Genomic DNA, 22,980 nt, shown 5'->3' with positions numbered 1-22,980 from the left:
GGAGTCCGTACAGCCCATCTTGCATGGACTTTAGATTCACCTGATTTCTGTCTCGACCATTGCCAGTGTCCATCTCGGGACCTCTTCTGCTGTATCTAAGATTCAGCTGAGACATCATTACAGTTACAGGGGGATCCCTTTTTCCTTTCCCTTTAGGAAGTGTCTCTAGCTCCTACTAGTTGCACTTAGCAGGTTGGTTCCTAGCTACTCATATGCGTAATTTGTTCTTCACTGTGTATTGATCATTGTTCTATTGCCTAAGTTTCACAGCAGAACAGAATATGTTTGTTCTTGGGGAAACTCCCTTTGCCCCTCCTTCTATTTTCATCTGTTTCAGTGTTCAATTGTTTTGGTATCATAAGAACATAAGAATAACCTTATTGGGTCAGACCTATGGTCCATGTAGCCCAGTAGCCCGTCCTCACAATGGCCAATCCAGGTCACTAGTACCTGACAAAAACCCAAAGAGTAGCAACATTCCATGCTACCGATCCACTGCAGAAGGGGAGGAGTTCAAGATCTTAAAGTGACACCTTTCTGCAGATTTGTGGTTAGTGGGAATCAACAGCTAAAATATGGACATCTGTGTATATTAACAGAAACAAGATTATCAAGGTAAGAACCTAATGTTTCATTTTAGAGCTGTGCACAGTGGGTTTTTATTGTCAGAGCAGGCATATTGCAGTACATACCCCTATCATGTGCCGTAGGGGGTATTTATTTTATTTCATCAGAACTTTCTATATCACCTTTAACTGTAATGACAGAGCAAGGTGGCATACAAACTGTATATAGGCGATGTATGTACTGTATATAGGATAGTTACATTCACACTAAGAATCGTTTGAATCATAGACAGACATAATAGGATTAGGGGAAAAAGGGAAGGTTAAGGTAAGGGATTCAGATCAAATGATGTCTGGGCTGAGTGACTGTTTCTAAAGGCTTGATCAAATAGCCAAGTCTTAAAGTATCTGCAGATTTAAAGAACTTTACTGGATATACCACATAGAAAAGGTAGTCAATTGTGAATCTGTTGACTTCTATTGTCATTTTCTCTAACTAATAATAATAATAATACTTTATTTTTGTATACCGCCACACCATCAGTTCTTGGCGGTTTACACAATAAATTTCAAAGTATTTAAAATACAGAGCCAGATAACAGTGTCTTATAAAAGGAAATAACACAATTCAATAAAAGATACTAACTGACAAAGTACGACCCTAACTCATTCAAACAAAGTATGCACAATACAGATTATTTATACTAAAAGAGATAAGCTTCTGTAAATCTTATTGCATAAAAATAATAAAAATCCATTTATCAAATTGATATTGATATCTATTAAGTATTGTACTGTTTAAAGGAGAACAAGATGGCGGCCAGTTAGGTCATCTTCTGTGCTGTCTCCCTTATCCTACTTTTTGTTTTTGTTTTATTTTACCTTATTGATTTTCTTTTGATTTTCTTTTTTACCGGTTTTTGTTTCTGTCTCTATTACTTTCATTTGAGACCTCCAGTCTCATTTATATTTGGTTTTGGTTTTTTTTCTTTTAAGCTCACTTCACCGATTTTCAGTTTGACAGTTGCTCCGGTCCAACAGCTGAGGGAGCCGTTACCTGCTGCTTGACTGGTTCTATGATGGCGGTTGAGAGTTGCAGGATTAGGTCCGGATTCTTTTTGTGGTGGATGAGAGAGGTCTGGCTTTCGGCTCCTTGTATCTGTGTGCAGACTACAGCGTACTTCCGTCTCACGGCATTTGAAGACATGCCGATGGGGAGGAAGATGGCGAATCGGAGCAGGCTCACAGGCAGTGCTATTAATGAGAGGGCGGCCTCAGAGAGATTCACATTGTATGCAGCTGAGGAAGCAATTGCCCTGCCTGGGATGTCACCTTGTTCTTCGGAGGAATCCCGGGATCCCAGTTGACAGCCATTGGAACTGAAGTTGATAGCAGTTGATCGTTTAAGGCAGCTGATACACAGAGTTGATTGTGGCGGTTGTTCGACTGTTTCAGAGAACTCCAGATCCTTACAACTTGCCTGCTTGTGGTTTTGCGTACTTCTGATCTAAATGACAAGTCTGCATAGCCTTCAATCTAATTTGACTAGCCTGCATTTTGGCATTACTTTGACTCGGAGTTAACTGTCAAGACTGCTTTTAGGCATTAATTATAACATCCTGTGAAACCTTAGTGCTGAATTATGGTGAGGGGTCTGAGTTTCATACTTCAGGCCTCAAGGAGCATACCAGCTTTTTTTCTCTTTGGCATGTAATCTTTATGATCATCTAACATCAGATCCTAATGCTTTTTGGAATATATTTTATTTTATATTTTCTTTATTCTTATTTTTTATCTCTATTTTTATTTATTTTACTTATTATTTTTTAATTCTAACTTAACTTATTTATTCAATACTTGTTGGAATATTCATATCTATTTCTATCTCTACCTCTGTCTTTTTATATCTTTACTATTCATAAATTGCTTTCTCAGGTACTTTAGCTGGATTGTGAGCCTTCGGGACAGTAAGGGAACTTCCAAGTACCTATCTTTATTTATTTTATTTTATTGTATCTTTAATGTATCTTTTTGTAAACCGCTTTGAACCTCACGGTATAGCGGTATATAAGAATTAAATTAAATTAAATAGATAGGTCTTAAAATCTTTCCAAAATTGCTGATAAGTGAGGGCTGGAGTAATAAGAGCATCCAAGCATGTATTCATTACTCCTGCTTGAAACGCCAGAGTCCTATCTAAAAAATTCTTAAAACGGTACGCTTTCGCTGAAGAAAAATAAAACCAGCCAGTTCTATGTATATTTTTTTTACATATAAAAAATGAGCAACAAGATAAGATGGGGGCCAACCCAAATAAGACTTTGTAGCAAATACATCCAAATTTAAACAACACTCTAGCCTCAAACGGCAACCAGTGGAGCCTTTGATAATATGAGCTGATATGATCATGTTTTTTTAGATTAAAAATCAAACAAATTGCTGTGTTTTGAATTAATCTTAATCTACTGGATATTATTTAATGTTTTCTTCTTTTTTTCCCCTTTTTTTGCAGAATGTTTTTGTAGATAAACCAGCATTTCCGGAATACAAAGTTTCAGATGCAAAAAAGTCAAAGCTCATAATTTTGCATTTTAGCACTTTTAAAGCTGGCTGGGACTGGCTCATTTTACTGGCAACGTTTTATGTTGCAGTGACTGTACCTTACAATGTTTCCTTTATTGGCAATGATGACCTATCAACTACCCGAAGCACAACTGTCAGTGATATTTCTGTGGAAATTCTTTTTATCATAGGTAAGGAAAAATATTTTTCTTCCTTCCATGAACTAAGTCAGGATGGATAAGCTGCTATGTGTAGGTATATCAATTCTATTTCTGTTTGTACCACAAGTATAGTCATTGTAAAAAGAGATACAAATATGGATACTTTTAAAATTATTTGCTGATGCTTTTTTTTAATTTTCAGAATGAAAGAAAAAAGAAAAAAAAAGAGAGATTGTTAATTATGACCATCCAGGGACTTTATTAAATGAAGACATTTTCCATAGGAAATGAGAAATATTTTTTAAAAAACCTAAACATGCTCATAGTTGAAGAAAATGTTACTTACTGTACATTTCAAATATAATCTGTATTCACAATTGCAACCTATAAAGCATTAATAGACAATTGGAAAACTCAGGCACATTCCTTGTGGCCTACGGCCAACCAGTTTGTCATCAGAAGTGGGAAAATCATAAGATCTCCAGTGTACCAAAGGGAGGGAGGTGAGGGTGGTCCACCCAGGGTGCAGGCAGTAGGGGGATGGGTGCATGGAGCAGTCTCTGGGTCTCACCCCCTCTGACGTCAGTTTCCTGTTACGGGGCAGGGGAACAGCAGAGCCAACAGCCGTGTGCATGAGATCAGAGGCTCTACGACCACTCCATGCATTTCCACACACAAACACTGCCTGGAGGAGGGGGTGTAATGCCTCAGGTGGCTGCCAAGCCAAATACTTTTGAATTAGAGGAAATCAGGCATACAACAGTGGGGAAAACTGCAAAGCACCATACGGTTACTTTATATAAGATAAAAGCATATCTGTTAGTGGGATATAATGGAATATATGCAGCACTGCTCACAGACAGACCAAAGGTTTATGACTCCTGGTGTAAATATTGCTGAAGCAAAATACTTTATTTATCACGCACCGCTTAGTAAATGCCCTAGTAAACTGGTCTGAAGCAGGTACATCAAGTATCCTTAAATGTTTCAATGGAAATGCCATATAATACATTTCAAATCAATGAGTAGGAGAAATGGGGATACTTCCTAGAATATACTGATCAAAGGGAGAGGCCTTCCCTGGAGCTTTACCTGAGCAGGAAATGATCTTTGGAGAATCCTGAGTGGGGAAATGCTTACTTGATATGCTGGCTAAAGTAGTGTGTTTGATGTATAGAAACAAAAATTAACAAATTATAAACAAATCAAAAAAATGCTACCTTTTTTTTGAACAAAAGCCTTTCAATGTATAGCCAGTGGCAGGGAATGGTTGTTTTTTTTTTCATTTAAAGTGCTCACTCAGTTGGCTAAATTAGACCCAGGTATTCAATGTTAGGCTATGTCTGGGCAAAACACTGTGGAGCCAGTCCCTGGACTTCCAGAGGTTAAAACGATAATGTTTATTGATGCAAAATTAAAATGCAATACATAGGGCTCCTTTTACGAAGCCGCGTTAGCGGTTTAACGTGCATAATAGCGCACGCTAAACTGCCGGCCACGCTAGCCACTACCGCCTCCTTTTAAGCAGGCGGTAGTTTTTCGGCTAGGGCGGGGGGGGTTAGCGCGTGATGAAAAGTCACGTGCGCTAAAGCCGCTAACGCGGCTTCGTAAAAGGAGCCCCTAATATGATAAAAGCCAGCAAAGCTTCAATAAATAAAGTCACTTGCTGTAAACAGATATCCAAGGTCCAACTGCTCTGGGAGACTAGACCGTTCTTTGCCGTTGACCACCACACAGTGTTGTTTGGTTTTAAGGAGGCTATGTCTGGGCACCGTCATTGAATTTCCAGGTCAGTTGTGATACCTGGAAGTTATGTGGGTACAGCTGATATTCAGTGCATAAGATGGGGTGCTGAAAAGTTCTCAGCCCAGCCAACTTCCTAAATTCTGAGCCTTATTTTGCCAGTGCACCTGAAAAGAGTGTTCTCTTATTTCATTAAGTGCCACATTAAGTGCCAATTTGCAGAAATTCTATGTTTTGACATTGCATTTCTACGTCATTCTCTTCTTGGTTGGGCTGAGAACTTTTCAGCACCCCTTCATAGTTACATATATAAATCAGGCAAAGTAAGGCTCTACTTGCCTGGTTAGTTATGTGGACACCGACATTGAATATTGTCAGTGCTCACATAAGTTAGGAACCACCCCAGACTGTATCAGCACCGCTTGGCAGTCAGAGGAGAAATTCACTGGCATTTCCCAGTTAAGTACTCCTGAATACTCCTCCCCAGCCCACTCAATGTGGTTTCATTGGACAGGATCCTCTCCTGCCTGGTTAAACCCTTTTGAATGCTGGACCCTGATATATATCTTTACTAGCTTATGTGGACTGCTGAAAACTAGTAACTCATTGATATGTTGCAAGTCAGAATTTGATTCCAAAGTAGCACGGATGTTGATACTCTTTGGGTTTCTGCCAGGCACGTGTAACCTAGATTGGTCACTATTGGAAACAAAATACTGGGCTAAATGGACCGTTGGTCTGACCCAGTACAGCTATTCTTATGATCTTATAATTTATCAGTTTTGCAAAAATATACTCATTGATTTAATAGGAAAAAGCTCCTCATTGGCGATCATGTTTCCTCATACCGGTATCCAGACCAGTAGGAGTCTTAGGCCTATCCCAGGATGCACCTGGAAGGGGAGGCCTGCCATTTTGAAGAGGTGGGTCTGTCGGCTGGAGGAAGTAGTCATCCCTCTGGCTGGCCTGACTATGAAAGGTACAGGGGAGGGGGGTCAAGGTGGCCTTAGGGGTGCTGGGTGGAGTATTGGAGCTTGGGGAGGTTGGGGTGGGGATGTCAGGGGTGTTGGTGATTGGGGGGTAACAGGGGTTCAGAGGAGCCAGTAGCAGGAGGGAGTGAGCATCCCTCCTGCCTAGCACAATTGGGAGGGGTGTCAGGGATTCAGATGTCAGGTGGCAGGAGTGAGTAGGCATCCCTCCTGCCTATTGCAGCTGAGGGGATGTTTTGGGTATCAGACAGGAGGGAGTGGGCATCCCTCCTGCTGATTGTGGGGGGTCCTCTGTCCACCACAGCTGGGCTCAGCTGATTGTAGCAGGGAAATTCCCTCCCACGGTCAGCTGAGCTGGCAGGACTCTTTGGGGAGCCCCACCAGCTCAGCTGATAAGGATAAATTCCCCTTCCACAATCAGCTTATAGCTGCTGTGGTCTAGAGGCTGCTGAAATGTAGGCCAGGGTTTTGCAGGCCTACATTTCAGCTCCCTATCTTGGCTGATTAGGCGCGATTCTGTAACCGGTGGTGTCAGTGGCCACCGACATAGGCATCGGTTACAGAATCCATCTGTTAGTTCATAAGTCTCTTATCATAAGCGCCCTGAGAAACTCCCTAAGCCCCTACATGTCTTGTGTGTTAATTAGACTGTAAGCTCTTCTGTACTGAAAGGCAAGGAAATAATACTCCAAACAAAGATTAGACTTGTCTACGCACTCATTTTCTCAGTGGTCAATTACAGATGCAAAAGTTGGATATTAGGGAAACAAGACAAAAAGATTAACTCATTTGAGCTTTATGTGTGCTATGGACCATCAGAAGAACTAACAAATTGATTCTGGAAGAGATCAAACCGGCTATGTCACTTGAAGCTCAAATGATGAAGTTACAACTATCTTATTTTGGACACATTGTTAGAAGAGAAAGATCAATGGAGAATGACATTATGTTTGGGAAGATTGAAGGAACCAGGCTAAGAGGGTGACCTGCAATCAGATGACTGGACATGTTGAAAACAACCATGGGGATGATGCTGGAGGACCTTACCAGACTAGCACAAAAACGCTCTTTTTCGATCTGTAATTCATCAAGTTGCTAAGACTCGAGCACGAGTAAATGGCACCTAATTAATTAAAGCTCTTCTGAAACTCCCCCAGTCCCTACTTGGCCTGTTGTCTGTTAATTAGATTGTAAGCTCTACTGAGCAGAGACCGTCTCTTAAATGTTTTGATATATAGCACTGCATATGTCTATCAGCGACAGAGAAATGTTAAATAGTAGTAGTAAATAAATTGTTTCTATACATTCCACTTATGAAGGTTAAGATTAATACAATATGGTTCTTTCTAATACTCTGAAAACATGGGAACATGAATTTATGTTTTAGGTTTTTTTCAAAGACAAATACACATTAACTAAAGTGTGGTAAGGATTGGCAGTTACTGCATGTTGATTGCAAAGTGTCTATATTCACTTTTGGGGGTGCTCCCAACACATTTCAGAAAAGGGGATGGGACTTATATATACTGCTTTTTTCTTTGTGGTTTTTACAGAGTGGTTTTTCATATTTTAGACAGGTATTTATTTTGTACCTGTGGTAATAAAGTGTTAAGCGACTTGCCCAGAGTCACATGAAACTACAGTGGGAACTGAACTTATCATCAGGGTGCTGAAGCAGCAGTTCTAACCATTAGGCCACTCCTCCATTCCGCAGTTACACATAGACAATTTTTTTAATGTGCATGTGGATGATAATGTGGAGCACCTAGATTAATTGGGTTGGAAGGTGCCTATTTTATGCCTAGTTTCATGAAAACAAATAGAAACATATTTGTTTGTTTGTTTTGCTTTTTATTAACATTTCAATTTTTACATGATCACATCATCATTCCAAATAAACAGAAACAATTTAAAATAATACAAGGAAAAACAAATAATAAAAAGGAAAATTATTTCTTTTGTTCTGTTAGTTAGTCCACTACACTTGGGGGAGAAGGCTTAAAGAAGTCGGACAATATCAAAATCACAAACCATCATTAGGAAAAAAAAAAAAAGAATGACACCTCTGACATTAACCCAGTGTCTAAACTTAGGAGCCTTCCTCTTGTACATTGGCAGCGGTACTTACAAGAATCACATCTTTACTCGTTATAAATCTTGAAAACTGTGAAGACTCAAAGAAAATGTATCTAACTCCCTGAAAATTAACATAACATTTACAAAGAAACCTTAATACAAAAGTAGCTCCCAGTTTCAGGATCTAAGATCTTAAAAGAAGAAAATGTTTCCTCTTTTTTGGGGGTTACTCAGAGACATCTGGGTACATTCTTATTTCCTGTTTCAAAAATAATTTATCTTTATATTTAAAGAAGATCTTTAAAAGCCAGTCTCTATCTGAGTCAATGCCAGTTGAACAAAGAAAGTAGCTGCCTCCATTTGTTCAGAATCTGAGGTTTCTAAAAGTTAGCCCGAGAGCTAGTCTCGACGGGCGTTGATAACACGGGGCTGGAAGGCTCTTCGTGTCTGCCCGTCGTGATTGGTTCTTGGGGGGAAGAGAGGCGGGACAAAGTTTAAAAGGGAGTTTAGGATAGGAGGAAATGCGTCCTGCCGAGTTTAGGAGTGCAGGATTGGCTAGCGGCAGGACGCTCAGGGCAGGGTTATTTTAGAGTTAAGCCGCCGAGTGTCGGGTCTCTCTCTGTCCTCGGCGGCGGCTTTAGTGAATTTTTTTCGTTTTTCTCTGCTCGCGTGGGGCTCGCGTTGCTTTGTGTAGGGAGGTTTGCTGTTTTCCTGTCCTCGGTGGTGGCTCGGGTAGTTTTTCTTCCACGTGTCGGTCTGTGGTGTTTGGAGCAGTGCGGTTCCTCGGTAGAGATGGCAGAGCACGTGGGGCTGGCGGAGCACGTGGAGCTGGCAGAGCACGTGGAGGACCTGGCCGAGATGTCTTTTCAAGCTGGTGATTCTTTTGATGAGGAACCTGTGTCAGACTTGGTGAGTTCTCTTCCGTCTGACGCTGGGGCTCGTCCTCAGTCCGCTCGGTCTTCTAAACTGACGGCCTTGTCTGCCATGACGGCCGCTGCGCTTGTTGTGGGTCGCCGGGGGCGGAGGGGCGGGCCTTCAAAGGGGGGTCGGGGAAGATCTGCTGGGTCTTCTTTGGGTAGGTCTGGTGAGAGTGGTGTTCCTTTATCTGTGGGGGAGGTTTGTGGTTCCCTTGAGGTTCTCCCGGTCCCTCGTACTGCTGGGGCTGGTCCTTCTGGGGAGGGTGGTAGCCTGGCTGGTGTTTCCTTTTGTGCAGGCGCAGGGTCTCCTGGTTTCCCTCTTTTCCCGGGGTTAGGTTCTTTCTCTTCCCCTGTTTTTCCTTCGGGTCTGGGAGCATGTGGCTCGACGGGGGCTGGTGGGTCTTCCTCTGGGGCTAGTCAACTTCCTGTTTTTCCCTCTCAGACTCCTAGTTCCGTTACCGGTGTTCAGGGCGGTTCCCTTCCTTTGTCCCAGGGGTCGGCTCAGTCTGTTTCTTTCCCACCCCCCTGGCCTGTTTGGCCTCCGGGTCCTTGGTTTCAGGGTTGGGGTTCCAGCTTCTGGCCTCCTTTTCCTTCCCCCGTGGTGGGGTCTACGTCTTCCTCAGGCGGGGGGTCTTTTCCCACGGTAGGGTGGGGCCTGGGTCCTCAGCCTCTAGGCGGGGGTTCACAGGGTCTTGCCTCTTCTCTGGCATTAGGATCTCATTCTTCTGGTTCGGGTGCTGCTCCCTTTTCTCTTTCTACTTTGCAGGACCTGAGTTCGAGACCGGAGACATCGAGCGGTGGAGCGGTTGGACCTGGTCAGGCATCGGTAGCGGCATCAGCGTCGGTGGTGGTGGATCGTGATCCTGGTCAGACGATGGAGGATGTGGTGGCTGCTGCGGGGGGCGCCACTGGCGTGGAGACTTCAGGAGTGGCAGAGCCTCAGCGCGCTGCTGGACTGGGTAACGGGGACAAAAGGGGGATTGGTGGGGGTAAAAGGGCTAGAAGACGTCATAGGAAGAAGGGTAAGGGTAAGGGGCATGTGTCGTCCTCTTCTTCCTCGTCTGACTCTTCTTCTTCTTCTTCTTCTTCTAGTTCTTCCTCACCCTCTGTTTCGGGGACGGAGGGTCTCTTGGGTCAGTCTCGCTCTTCGGACGTTAGCTCTCGGGGTGCTCCGGCGTTGGTCGCGTTGTCTGAATTGTGGGAAAAAGTGCCGAAGGCGTGGCGGCGAAAAATTCGAAAACGTAGGTGTGTTGATATTTTCCGGCTGTTGGAGGGGCGTGTTCATAAGAAATCTAAAAAGAAAGTTAAAAAGGACGGAGTTCCTGTGCGTCCCTCTCCTGTGTCTCGGAATATTATCAATTGGATCCGGTCGTTTTTGAGACTAGCTAGTGTTTGGGGTAGAGCGCGTCCGATTGATTCCGGTTTATTGTTGTCTTACGCCGATTCCGTCTTAGATGCCTATCAGCGTTTCGGTGGTTGGGCTTGGCTCAACTATGATGAGGCTTTTCGCGACAAGATGGAAGAAAATCGTCATATGTCTTGGGGTACTCAGGACATTAACCTTTGGTTGACTCATATGGCGTCTAAGGCTGGGGGGTCTCAAGGGGGGGTTTCAGCGCGTCCTGGGAACTTTGGGTCTGGCTCGGGGCGGCCCTTTCGGACTTCCGCCAGCTCCCCGGGCGTCGCGGGGGGTCAGGTGTCAGACGCTTGTTGGAAGTTCAATCGATCGTCGTGTCTGTTCCCCGACTGTAGGTTTAAGCATGTCTGCCTGCTTTGCGGACAAGGGCATCCGTCCGTTAAGTGTCCCAAGAAGGGATCGGCTGGTGGCGCCGGTCCTGGTAAGTGATTCTTCTAGGCTTCCCACTCCTGTTCGGGTCGATGCCATGCGGCCTTGGCTTTTACGGTACCCTCTTACCAAGGCTGCTTCTTTATTATTACTCGGTTTTTCCGAGGGATTCCTCATCCCCTTCCAGGGTCCCAGAAGTGACGTTTCCTCTCGTAATTCTTCCTCAGTGGGTCGCTTGGGGTCAGTGGTACGGATCAAATTAGATGAGGAACTTTCTCGGGGTCGTATTGCGGGCCCCTTTTTGGAGAAACCTTTTCCTGCCATGCATTTGTCACCCTTGGCGGTGGTTCCTAAGAAGGTTTTTGGGCAGTTTCGTTTGATTCATAATTTGTCCTCTCCGTTAGGTCGGTCTGTGAATGACGGTATTCCGCGCAATTTATGTACGGTGCGCTATGCGTCTTTCGACAGCGCATTGGCAATCATTCAGCGCTTGGGCCCGGGTGCTCTTTTAGCCAAGGTGGACATTGAATCAGCTTTCCGGTTGCTGCCTGTTCACCCTGATTCTTACCCTCTGTTGGGTTTTTGTTTTGACGGCCGTTTTTATTTCGATAAATGTTTACCAATGGGTTGTTCCATCTCGTGTGCCTATTTTGAAGCTTTCAGTACTTTTTTGCATTGGGTGGCGGTTCAGAGGGCGGATCTCGACTCCTTGGTTCATTACTTGGATGATTTTTTGTTCATTGGTTCTCCGGGTTCTGGGGAGTGTGGTAGGCTGAAGGAGACATTCGAGCTTGTGGCTATGGAATTTGGGGTTCCGTTAGCGGCGGACAAGTCAGAGGGGCCGGTTACCTCGCTCGTCTTTTTGGGCATCGAGCTGGACACTGTGGCTATGGTGACCAGGTTGCCTGATTGCAAGATTCACAAGCTGTTGGTCCAGATTCGGCGGGTTTTGGGGGCAAAGAGGGTCCCCTTGCGGGAAATTCAGTCTTTGCTGGGTTCTTTGAATTTTGCGTGCAGGGTTTTGCCGATGGGTAGAGCCTTTTCTAGGCGGCTGGCGCACGCTACGTCCGGGGTACGTCTTGCCCGGCATTTTGTGCGTATTTCGGCCGGGGTTAGGGCGGATTTGCGCATTTGGTCTCGTTTTCTGTTGTCTTTTAACGGGACTCTTCCTATTCAGCTTCGGGAGGTGTCTAATTTTGACCTCGAGTTGTTTTCTGATGCGGCCGGTGGCGTCGGGTTTGGCTTGTATTTTCAGGGGGACTGGTGTGCTGAGCGTTGGCCAGTTGAATGGCACAGTCGTGGTGTCACGAGGAATGTTACCGTGCTGGAGTTATTCCCGTTGGTCGTGGCCTGCGAGCTTTGGCCGGATAGATTGAGGGACAGGCGGTTACTCTTCTGGTGTGACAATGCTGCTGTGGTTGCTGTTGTTAATAGACAGACTGCAAAATGTTTGCTGGTTAATTCCTTAATTAGGGAGCTGGTTCTTAGGTGTCTGTCTCTTAACTTGTTCATCAGGGCTCGTCATGTACCGGGGGTTCATAATGGTATAGCTGACGCTTTGTCTCGCTTTGACTTTTTGCAGTTCCGTCGTCTTGCTCCGGGCGCTCATCTCGAAGGACGGTCCATGCCGGAGTCTCTGTGGCAGCTGGTGAGACTTCCATCTGGGACATGCTGAGGCGCTCTGTGGCCCCTTCGACTTGGACCCATTATAGAGCTGGCTGGGTGGCTGTTTCCTCCTTTTTGCAGAGTAAGGGTTGGTCTGCAGGCCCGGTTTCCGATGAACTGATGGCGGAGTTTGTGGTGAACTGTTTCCGGAATGGGGCTTCCCGTCGTTCTGTAGCTGGGAAATTGGCTGGTTTTGCCTTCTTTTGTAAGGCTTTCGGTTGGGGTAATCCTTCCGCTGGTTTCCTGGTGAAACGGATGCTGGCGGCTATGGGCAGGCTCCGACCAGTCCTTCCTGACAGTAGGATACCGATTACTCATGACTTGCTGGTGCGGCTGCTGCAAGTCTTAGGGTCGGTTGTCCTTTCAGCCTACGAGGAACGGTTGTTCAAAGTGTCCTTTTCTTTGGCCTTTTTTGGGGCGTTGCGAGTTGGGGAACTCCTGGCGCGTCCTTCGGTAGGCCGGGAAGAGGAGGGACTCCGTTTACACCACGTGCAGTTGATTGGTGACACCTTGAGAGTGCTGGTGGCGCGATCTAAAACGGATCAGACAGGTCGGGGGCAGTCGGTGCGGCTTCGGCGAGTTCCGGGCAGTTGTTCTTGTCCGGTGTCTTTGCTGGAGGAGTACTTGGCAATCCGGCCTGTCGGGGGATCTGTTTTATTGGTTCACCATGACGGGTCTCCTCTTACCCGTTATCAACTGCTGGCCGTGTTGCGAAAGGCTTTGGGGCGCTGTGGGCTGAATCCAGCGCGTTTTGGGACTCACTCCTTTCGGATAGGAGCGGCGACGAGTGCTCGGGAAGCGGGTCTCAATGACGGAGTCATTCAAAGCTTGGGCAGATGGGTTTCTGGTGCTTTCAGAGGTTACATTCGTACTGGTATGCGCTAATCTGGTTTGTCGTAGCTGTACTGGGGTGGGCATTTGGTGTGAGGGGGGTTGTGTTTTAACTGTTGGGAGTTGGGTTGGGGAGCACTTTTGTTTGCATCCGAGCCTGTTGCTCTGGCATGCTGGCATGTGTTCTCTCCTTGGTCTTATTCTCTCTGTTTCAGTACTTTGCTTTGTTTTGTAGGTTGGGTCCCTCGTTCCTTTACGGTGTGGATCGTGGGGCATTCCTTTATTCACTGGGCCAGTGATCGGGCGACGGTCCGACAGGGTGGTATGCATCTTGGCCTTTTTCACCGAGGTGTTCGAGTCTCGTGGTGGGGACAGCGGGGCATGCGGTGGAATCAGCTGCTGCCCCTGATGCGAGACCTGCGGACCTGCTCTTATCGCCCAGACATCTTGGTTGTGCATCTGGGCGGAAACGATGTGGACTCTTACACTGGCAAGCAGCTTGTCAATGCAGCCCGAGATGATTTTCGGTGTATCATGTCTTGGTTCCCTGCTACGAGGTTGGCTTGGTCGGATATTGTCCCGCGACCTCGGTGTTTGGGGTCCAAGAAGTGGACCAGGGGTTTGTCCAAAGTTAATAAACAAATTGGGGCGTGGGTGGCGCTTCGGGGGGGGCTTCACATCAGACACGAATGGGTGGATGTAACTTGTAGGGGTTTGTTTGCCAGGGACGGTGTTCATCTTTCAGATGTGGGTTTGGATTTGTTTCTTGAGGACTTTGCGGCATGTTGTGAGGCTTGTTTGGAGAGTAGGGGTTTGTAGTCGCAGCTCTGTTTCTTGGGGGGAGCCCGTAATAGGATTTCGGGCTCATGGCGGGGTTCAAGCTACCAAAAAGCCGGGGCTCATCCGGAAATGAGTGGCTAGAGGGCAGCTGGTTCGGAAGCGGGTCCCAGGTGGGCTGGTGACCTGACCGAAGGGGCAGGGCGGTTCCTGCCACCCCCCCTGACCTTTGCTGACAGGGGCGGGGTCACGGGGGCCATATAGCTGTTTATATGTAACTGTATGGTAGCTTGATGGTTGTTCATAATTCTGTGTTATTGTTGTTATAATAAACAGAGCTGCGACTCTATTTTTCCAACTTAATGTTGTTGTGTCTTTATTTATGGGTACTTAGGTTGAGGATCTTGTTTGAGATACAGGTGGGTGGGGGTGGGTGGGGAAAGAGACCGATGGCCTTTCCAGATCCAGCTGTTAAAGTTAGCCCGAGAGCTAGTCTCGACGGGCGTTGATAACACGGGGCTGGAAGGCTCTTCGTGTCTGCCCGTCGTGATTGGTTCTTGGGGGGAAGAGAGGCGGGACAAAGTTTAAAAGGGAGTTTAGGATAGGAGGAAATGCGTCCTGCCGAGTTTAGGAGTGCAGGATTGGCTAGCGGCAGGACGCTCAGGGCAGGGTTATTTTAGAGTTAAGCCGCCGAGTGTCGGGTCTCTCTCTGTCCTCGGCGGCGGCTTTCCCGCCCACCCTCCCTTTGCGGGGTGGTTTGGTTCCCGGGTGGGAGCTCTAGAGTTGCAGGCGGGGTTCAAGCTACCAAAAAGCCGGGGCTCATCCGGAAATGAGTGGCTAGAGGGCAGCTGGTTCGGAAGCGGGTCCCAGGTGGGCTGGTGACCTGACCGAAGGGGCAGGGCGGTTCCTGCCACCCCCCCCCTGACCTTTGCTGAAAGGGGCGGGGTCACGGGGGCCATATAGCTGTTTATATGTAACTGTATGGTAGCTTGATGGTTGTTCATAATTCTGTGTTATTGTTGTTATAATAAACAGAGCTGCGACTCTATTTTTCCAACTTAATGTTGTTGTGTCTTTATTTATGGGTACTTAGGTTGAGGATCTTGTTTGAGATACAGGTGGGTGGGGGTGGGTGGGGAAAGAGACCGATGGCCTTTCCAGATCCAGCTGTTATATGTTTGTGAGATCTAACAGATCCATCTCCAGGGCCTGTTGATCTTCAGATGTTTTCTTCTACCCAATTGGAAGGTAATAATTTTTTGAAACAGGAGGGTAAACATTTTGAGGAATATTCAAAATCTCGGTAAGATATCTTTTAAACATGTCAAGAGCCGAAACTGTTAACATCTTAGGAAAATTAATTAATCTCATATTATGCTTTCTTGAAACATTCTCCAACAGTTCTAGTTTGAAGTTAATATTTTAATTTTCTTTCATCAAAAGCTGGCTTTGTACCCCCACTGATTCTACTTTCTGTTTTTGTTGCACTAAGTCCATTTCAATTGTATCCACTCTTTGCTGCAATTTCAATGATTCTGAAAATACTCCAGAGCAATAGGTGGTCACATTTTGCATCTAAGTTCCCAAAAAGGACTGTAACTGTGATATAGCTTCCCAAATAGATTTCAGGTCTAAAACTTGGGGCTTTTTTAAGGGAGCTATTGCAAAGTTTGGCTCTGTAAATTTAGGTTTCACAGTACCTGCAGCTGAAATTACTGAAGATAGATTCTGCCGTTCCTCTGCCGACTCCAAGAGGTCACCGCTAATGCCCGCTGTACAACTAGGTCTTCAACTTCCCTGCTACACTCTGACATCGCTGTCTCACTCCCCTCACTGGCCGTTCTGCACACCAACGGCCAGGGGAGGGCTGCACCGGCGTTCTCCGCTCCTCCGGAGAGAGGCTGACCACCTCGAAAGAGGCTCAAGGACTTTCCAATGAGCTCTCGCCTCGCGCCAAGGATTTTTCATCTGCTTTACCTCGGGGCATTCGATTGACGAAAAGATCCATCTGACCTGAAGGTTGAGGTAATTGCCCATGTTCATAAGGGTAAACCTGAGTCTTAGACTTTCATTTAACCATCAAAAGTTAAGGAAAGGTTCTACAGCGTTCCGCCAAACTCAGTCAGGGCACCGTCTTAGGCTACATATTTGTTTTTATACAATAATAATGTAAAAACTTGCAGAGATCACACCTAGATTGTACTTGTAGAGATCAAAGTTTCGCAACTTCTTCAAGCCAAGTACCCCTTAAGTCTAACAAATATCAACCGAGTACCCCCGCCCCAGATCCACCCAAGCTCTGCCCCAGACACCACCCCATAATAATAGTACTAATTGTAATGCAATTTCTTCCATTCATTTTTCATATACACACAATAAAATCTTATTAATACATAATTGTAACCACAAAATTTAAAAAAAACTCAAAGCACACTGAACGCAGAGAAAATGTTAATTATTATTTATATTTGGGGGTTTTTCAAAGAGGTCAAGGCACATGACTTTAAAATATGCAGTCACCTCAGTAACAACATTAGAAAAATAGACAAATATAGTGCAAAATATAGACAGCAGAAATAAATTCTCAAAACTGACACATTTCAATCACTAAATAGAAAACAAAATCATTTTTGCTACCTTTGTTGTCTGGTGATTTCATAAGTCTCTGGTTGCACTTCCTTTGGACTGTACATCCAATATTTATTTATTTCTGCCTCCTGCACGCTTCCTCCCCTCTGGACTGCATTCCCTTCCCCAACCAACATCTCTCTCTGTCCCTCCGTGAGTCCAACTTCTTCCTCTCTCTATCCCCACTAGCAACATGTCTCCCTCTCTCTCTCACTGTCCATCTGTCTTTCTCTCATTCCCTCCCTTGCTGCAAAGAGAATTGGGAAAGAGAGAGAGAGAAAGATCCATGGTGCATCTCTACCACCCCCTTTACTGCCACATCCAACATTTCTCCCTCTCTCATCCTACATCCCTCCCATCTCTCTCTATGTCCTACATTCCTCCCCCTTGCATCCCCTTCCATCTGTCCCTCTGTTCCCTCCACCACCATATCTAACATTTATCCCTCTCATCCTTCTGAGGAAGGGTTTGGCAGATCCGGCAGCAGCAAATGTGCATCCCTCCCTCAGCGGTTCTGGCAGGAGCGAGTGGGCATCCCTCCTACTGGGGGACTTAATTGGGGGGGAGGGAGCTGCCACAGCCACTGAGCTGATCATGGCAGGTGGATTCCCTTGCCGCAATCAGCTCAGTGGCCGTGTCTATTTGAAATGTTGGCCAGCATTTTGCTGGCCTACATTTCAGGTATCTGTCATGGCCCTAGGGAGATGCCTAGGGATGCTTAAGCTTGTCCAAGGCCACTTCAACATGTCTCCCTCAACCGCAACAAATGCCTATAGTGTAGGCATCCTGCCTCTGTTTGTTTGTTTTTTAAAACATGCATTCTGATTGGCTGCTAGACAGTGGTAAGATGCCTATCGCTGCCTACAATCAGGACGCCCATTTATAAAACCAGACCCAAAAGATGTTTTATGATCTATGCGTGTACTTCACAATTCTGACTGCCTAGATACTTTTGCCCTATTTGGTAGGGTTGATGTTTCCAGATTTTTTTTAAAAAAGGAATTTATTAATTAAATTTTATATTCCATACTTCCATGTAATGTGTTCAAAACTAATTCTATAAAATTACTAGATTGGTACATAGGAAGGTATAAACCAACAAACCATACAAGCAAAAAAGGGATAACATTGCTCATTCTAGACTGGGCTTAATTTATACAAGCAGTGACAAATCATATACACAGAAATTATCATCATGCTAGGTTTAACAAGTACCTAAACCACTTTGGTAGAAGAGCTAAGACTTGCTTTCTAAAAATGAAATTTTGCTCATTAGGTCTATTTTACTCTTACCAAGTGTGAACTGGATTGCTCAGGGGAATGGACACATCATTATCTTATACAGTCTTTTGCTTCTAGACCAACAATTCAATTCCCAATTAAGGTGGCCTATGTGACATGAGATGGTAATGTCTTGTCAGATACCAAGGAAGCAGTGAATTCTGTTGCACTTTTGATCACAAATTTCTGTCTAGGACAGTGTGAAAGAGAGACTGCTACCATGAGCTTAGCATGGGTTAGACTGTTAGATGTAAGATCATTTTTATAATAAAAAAATATATATATAGTTTCAGCGTACTGTAAATTGACAATCCTACCAACAGATAAGGTTAATTAACAGTCTAGAGCAGGGGTGTCAAAGTCCCTCCTCGAGGGCCACAATCTATTTGGGTTTTCAGGATTTCCCCAATGAATATGCATGAGATCTATTAGCATACAATGAAAGCAGTGCATGCAAATAGATCTCATGCATATTCATTGGGGAAATCCTGAAAACCCAACTGGATTGCGGCCCCTGAGGAGGGACTTTGACATCCCTGGTCTAGAGAAATCCAGTGCAAACAAATGTTATCCATAATAATAAAAGGCTAAGCGCGCATGCGCTTTTCAAAAATCGTGATTCCTGGTTGCATGAGGTGTGCTTCTGTGTCACACCTCACGGCGCCTGCACTAGCTGGAGGCGCGTGTTCCAGAGATTCCTCCCTCCCACTGCCGCTGCTCTTCAAAGAGGCCTGCTGAGGTTCGCCAGCCGCTGTAGCGAACCTCGCAAGCCGCTCTCCACCTTCCCGATGCAGATAAAAAAGGAAATCCAGGTAAGACGGAGGCTGCGATCTGCAGCGACTGCTGCTACTCCTCCAGCCGCCTAGCTCCTCTCCGCCGGCCCCGGACGGCAGCCCCTTCCATCCCGTCCTGATCACGAAGGAGACCGTGCAAGGGGAAGGGGAAAGGGAGGAAGCGTCTCTAGCACCCGTTAATGTAACGGGCTTAAAGAGCTAGTGTAGTATAAATAGGAATCTGATTCCAGATGCTTTTAAATTGCAGATATGTGACCCTCTCTTTGAGAAGGTAACTGACCCTCTCTTTTACATAGCCGTGCTAGCTGCTGCCACACAGCAAAAACCACAAAACCCTTTAAATCTCTAAGGGCTTTGGGGCAGTTACTGCAGCTGATACTGCAGGAGGAGGTAAAGTACCAGATCCAAAATGTTGAGTATGGCTAGATTTATTTTGTATTGTTTTTTAATGGCATGGATTCATATGCATCGGAAAAAGTTACATATTTGAATTTCTGTAACTTTTTTAATTTTTTCACAAACAAACATAGAGGGGCATAATCAAAAAATATGTCTAAGTCCGTTTTGGGCCTGGGGCACTAGTCACCCAAAGTCGGCAGCATCTAAAGACCATTCTCGAAAAATAGGTCCAAAATATTTTTTTTCAAAATTTGTCTACTTCTATGACCAGCCGTTTGATCATCCAGACCGCCAAGTCATCTATCTTTATACTGCATTCTCATCCAAAAAATCGTCCAAGTCCCAAACGCCTAGAACAAGACCTTTTGGATGTAGGAGAGGCCAGCAAAGTGATGGACTGGCCACCCAGACATGGCAACAGAGTAGTGGGGCACCTTACAGGGCACTGCTGTGAACTTCACAAAAAGGGTGCCACATAAACATCTCACCACAACTCCCTGGCAGGTCATGGTGAGGTCCCCAAAACACCCCCAAAACCTACTATACCTAACCCAATAGCCCTTATGGCTGCAGTTGCCACCTATATGGCAGTACAGTAGTGTTTTTTGTTTTTTTGGGGTTTTTTTGTAAACTCACATTTTTCACCATGAATGCAATAGTTAGAGTGACTTATGGGCCTGGGTACTTCATTCTATGGTTCACTAGCTCCCCTCCACCCCCCTCCCGACTACTTAAGCCATCTCTGTACAGCTCTACTAGGCTTTCCTAAGCCAGGTGCTGATGTTCTGGAGGCAGGTATGTTCATTTTTATTCTGATTTGTATGGCCGGGGGGGGGGGGGGTGGCGTTGTCAGTGATCACTGGGGGAGTGTGTGGGGGGTCGTACTTTGTGTCAACAGTGGTTATTTAGTCACTTTGGATAGCTTCTGGGCACTTAGACCTGTGTTTAGATTGCCTAAGTCACAACATATAAGTTCCACCCAAACATCCTTGTAAAACTTTCAGTTATACTTGCAGTACGACTAAGGGCTAGATCAGTGGTTCTCAACCCTGTCCTGGAAGACCACTAGGCCAATCAGGTTTTCAGGCTAGCCCTAATGAATATGCATGAGAGAGATTTACATATAATGGAGGTGACAGGCATGCAAATCTGCTCCATGCATATTCATTAGGGCTATCCTGAAAACCTGATTGGCCTGGTGGTCCTCCAGACAGGGTTGGGAACCACCAGGCTAGATTCACTAAAGACACCAATCATGTCCCGACCACTTTGCAACCCGATTTTCCTCTGACCCGATTCACTAACCTTGTGGCCGATCATCTTCCAATCCCATTCGATCCACACATGCAAATGAGGAGAAACGGCATGCAAAGTAAGAAAGACGTGATTCACTAAACATATGCAGGCACATCGACTGGGCTGGCTGATCCAAAAACAAGCGACTGCTGAGAACCAGTCGCTTGTGTAAAGACCCGTCTCTCTGCCACAAATCTCATGCTCTAGCCGTCCTGCTCTCTGCCGTGATCCTCCTGCTCTGGCCTCCCTGTTCTCTGCCCCGATCTCCTTCTGCTCTCTGCCTCGATCTCCTACTCTCTGCCCCGATCCTGCTTCTCTGCCCCGATCTCCTTCTGCTCTCTGCCCCGATCCTGCTTCTCTGCTCTCTGCCCCAATCTCCTCTCTGCTCTGATCTCCTTCTGCTCTCTGCCCCGATTTCCTGATCTCTGCCCCGATCTCCTTCTGCTCTCTGCCCCGATCTCCTGCTCTCTGCCCTGGTCTGCTTCTCTGCTCTCAGCCCCGATCTCCTGTTCTCTACCCTGATGTCCTGCTGCTCTCTGCTCCGATCCTGCTTCTCTGCTCTCTGCCCCAATCTCCTCTCTGCTCTGATCTCCTTCTGCTCTCTGCCCCGATTTCCTGATCTCTGCCCCGATCTCCTTCTGCTCTCTGCCCCGATCTCCTGCTCTCTGCCCTGGTCTGCTTCTCTGCTCTCAGCCCCGATCTCCTGTTCTCTACCCTGATGTCCTGCTGCTCTCTGCTCCGATCCTGCTTCTCTGCTCTCTGCCCCGATCTCCTGCTCTCTACCCTGATGTCCTGCTGCTCTCTGCTCCGATCCTGCTTCTCTGCTCTCTGCCCCGATCTCCTGCTCTCTGCCCCGACTCTCCTGCCCTTCCCTGCAGTGCAAGCCTATGGTTTTAACCCACGGGTTTAAAGCGGGTTAAAACCATGGGCTCGCAAAGTAAAAAGTTTTGTTCCCAGCTCTGCCTGGCATGGAGGGTGAGCGTATGCGCAGACCATCTACAGACATGGTCCCGAGCTCGGGGACTTCCAAAACCCAGACAAACTGCTGGGTTTTGGATATCCCTCCAGGCACCCAGACAGTTCTCTATAAAGAGGACATGTTGGGTTTTCCTAGATGTCTGGTAACCCTACTTGTGGTCTAGTGCAGTGGTTCCCAACCCTGTCCTGGAGGAACACCAGGCCAATTGGGTTTTCAGGCTAGCCCTAATGAATATGCATGAAGCAAATTTGCATGCCTATCACTTCCATCATATGCAAATCTCTCTCATGCATATTCATTAGGGCTAGCCTGAAAACCCGATTGGCCTGGTGTTCCTCCAGGACAGGGTTGGGAATCACTGGTCTAGTGGAATAGTTAGGGCTGGAGTCACTCTTGTTTATGCTAGTCTATCTTGCTTATGTCAGTTGTTCTCTCAAAATAGCTGCTGTGACCTCTTGAGAAAGCCTCACGAGGCTGCCACTAAACTTCATGGCAGCCATTTTGAGAGCAAAGCCAGCATGGGAGGAGCGACTGGGGATCACTCCTTCCATGACTAAACTCCTAGACCACCAGAAATTATATAGTCCCATCTATAGGAGAACATCTATAGGTGGGTGGGGGTGGGAGAGGCAACTCCTGTTTAGAAAGGGGTGGGGAGAGAGAGAAACAAACAGTACAAAGCACAAATTTTTGGTTTCCATTGATAACACAGAGTCAGTTTTAGCTGAAACATGGCTGTATCCTTTTTGGTAGCCAAAACCGAACGCAGGCATAAAATAGATTTTGAGCCAATTTCAGCACTGTAACTGACACTGAAATTAGATTGGCTTCCTCTTTTTTTTTTTTGTAAAGATAACCCTAACCACAAGGAATTGTAAGGTAGTCTGGGGGAGGGCAAAGAGATATGACATCAACTGTTACTCCCAATGTGGCACAAAATCAGCCATTATAAAAGCTCTTTGGATTTTAGTTTCAGTTTTCATTAGCTGAAGTCCATGTGTGCAGAGGCTATTTCGCCTGGATATAAAATATGTCTTTCATTGACATATATTTCATTAAATTATTCTATATAATCTGGCTTCAGTACTATTTGGGTGATTCTAAATAATTTCCAGGCTCCGTCGGGTCCGTTGGGTATGATGAAGATGTGTTTTAATCAAACCTGTGGTGTGCAGAAGCTAGATTCTATGAGAAAGGAACCCGCAGTGATTGTTTTCTAGCACAAGTTCTAGTCAGCTTATGAGTCATGGTAGTGGAGAAATTATATTACAATGAAATTAGGTTTATATATTAGAGAAATGTATTGCTCTTGATTGTAATTTTTCAAAGCATGTTCTCACAATCGGTAACATCAATGGGCTTTTATAGTCTGTAGACTAGTATCTAGACTCCTTTATCCTATTTTAGTAAGAATCTATATCATGCCTGCCATTAATCAGTTTTATAGCTAAACACAAAATGGGAAACATCTCAGTGCTACTTTCTCTTGTTATTTGTGCACAGTTTGGGTAAACATAAAAAAGTGGCAAT

At 45.6% G+C, this 22,980-nt stretch overlaps 1 protein-coding gene across 1 annotated transcript in view; it reads left to right on the top strand.

Moving 5' to 3' along the window:
* Positions 1 to 22,980, top strand: part of KCNH8 (potassium voltage-gated channel subfamily H member 8) — a 346,041-nt gene that overhangs the window by 48,249 nt on the left and 274,812 nt on the right. The window contains exon 5 of the mRNA XM_033930671.1: positions 3,079 to 3,319. Coding sequence (XP_033786562.1) covers positions 3,079 to 3,319 — 241 coding nt within the window. The remainder of the gene's footprint in view (positions 1 to 3,078; positions 3,320 to 22,980) is intronic.

The sequence above is a fragment of the Geotrypetes seraphini genome, chromosome 2 (assembly GCF_902459505.1).
Source record: "Geotrypetes seraphini chromosome 2, aGeoSer1.1, whole genome shotgun sequence".
Classification (NCBI taxonomy): Eukaryota; Metazoa; Chordata; class Amphibia; order Gymnophiona; family Dermophiidae; genus Geotrypetes; species Geotrypetes seraphini.
Note: the sequence above shows the minus strand (reverse complement) of the source record. Positions and strands in the feature narration are given on the sequence as shown.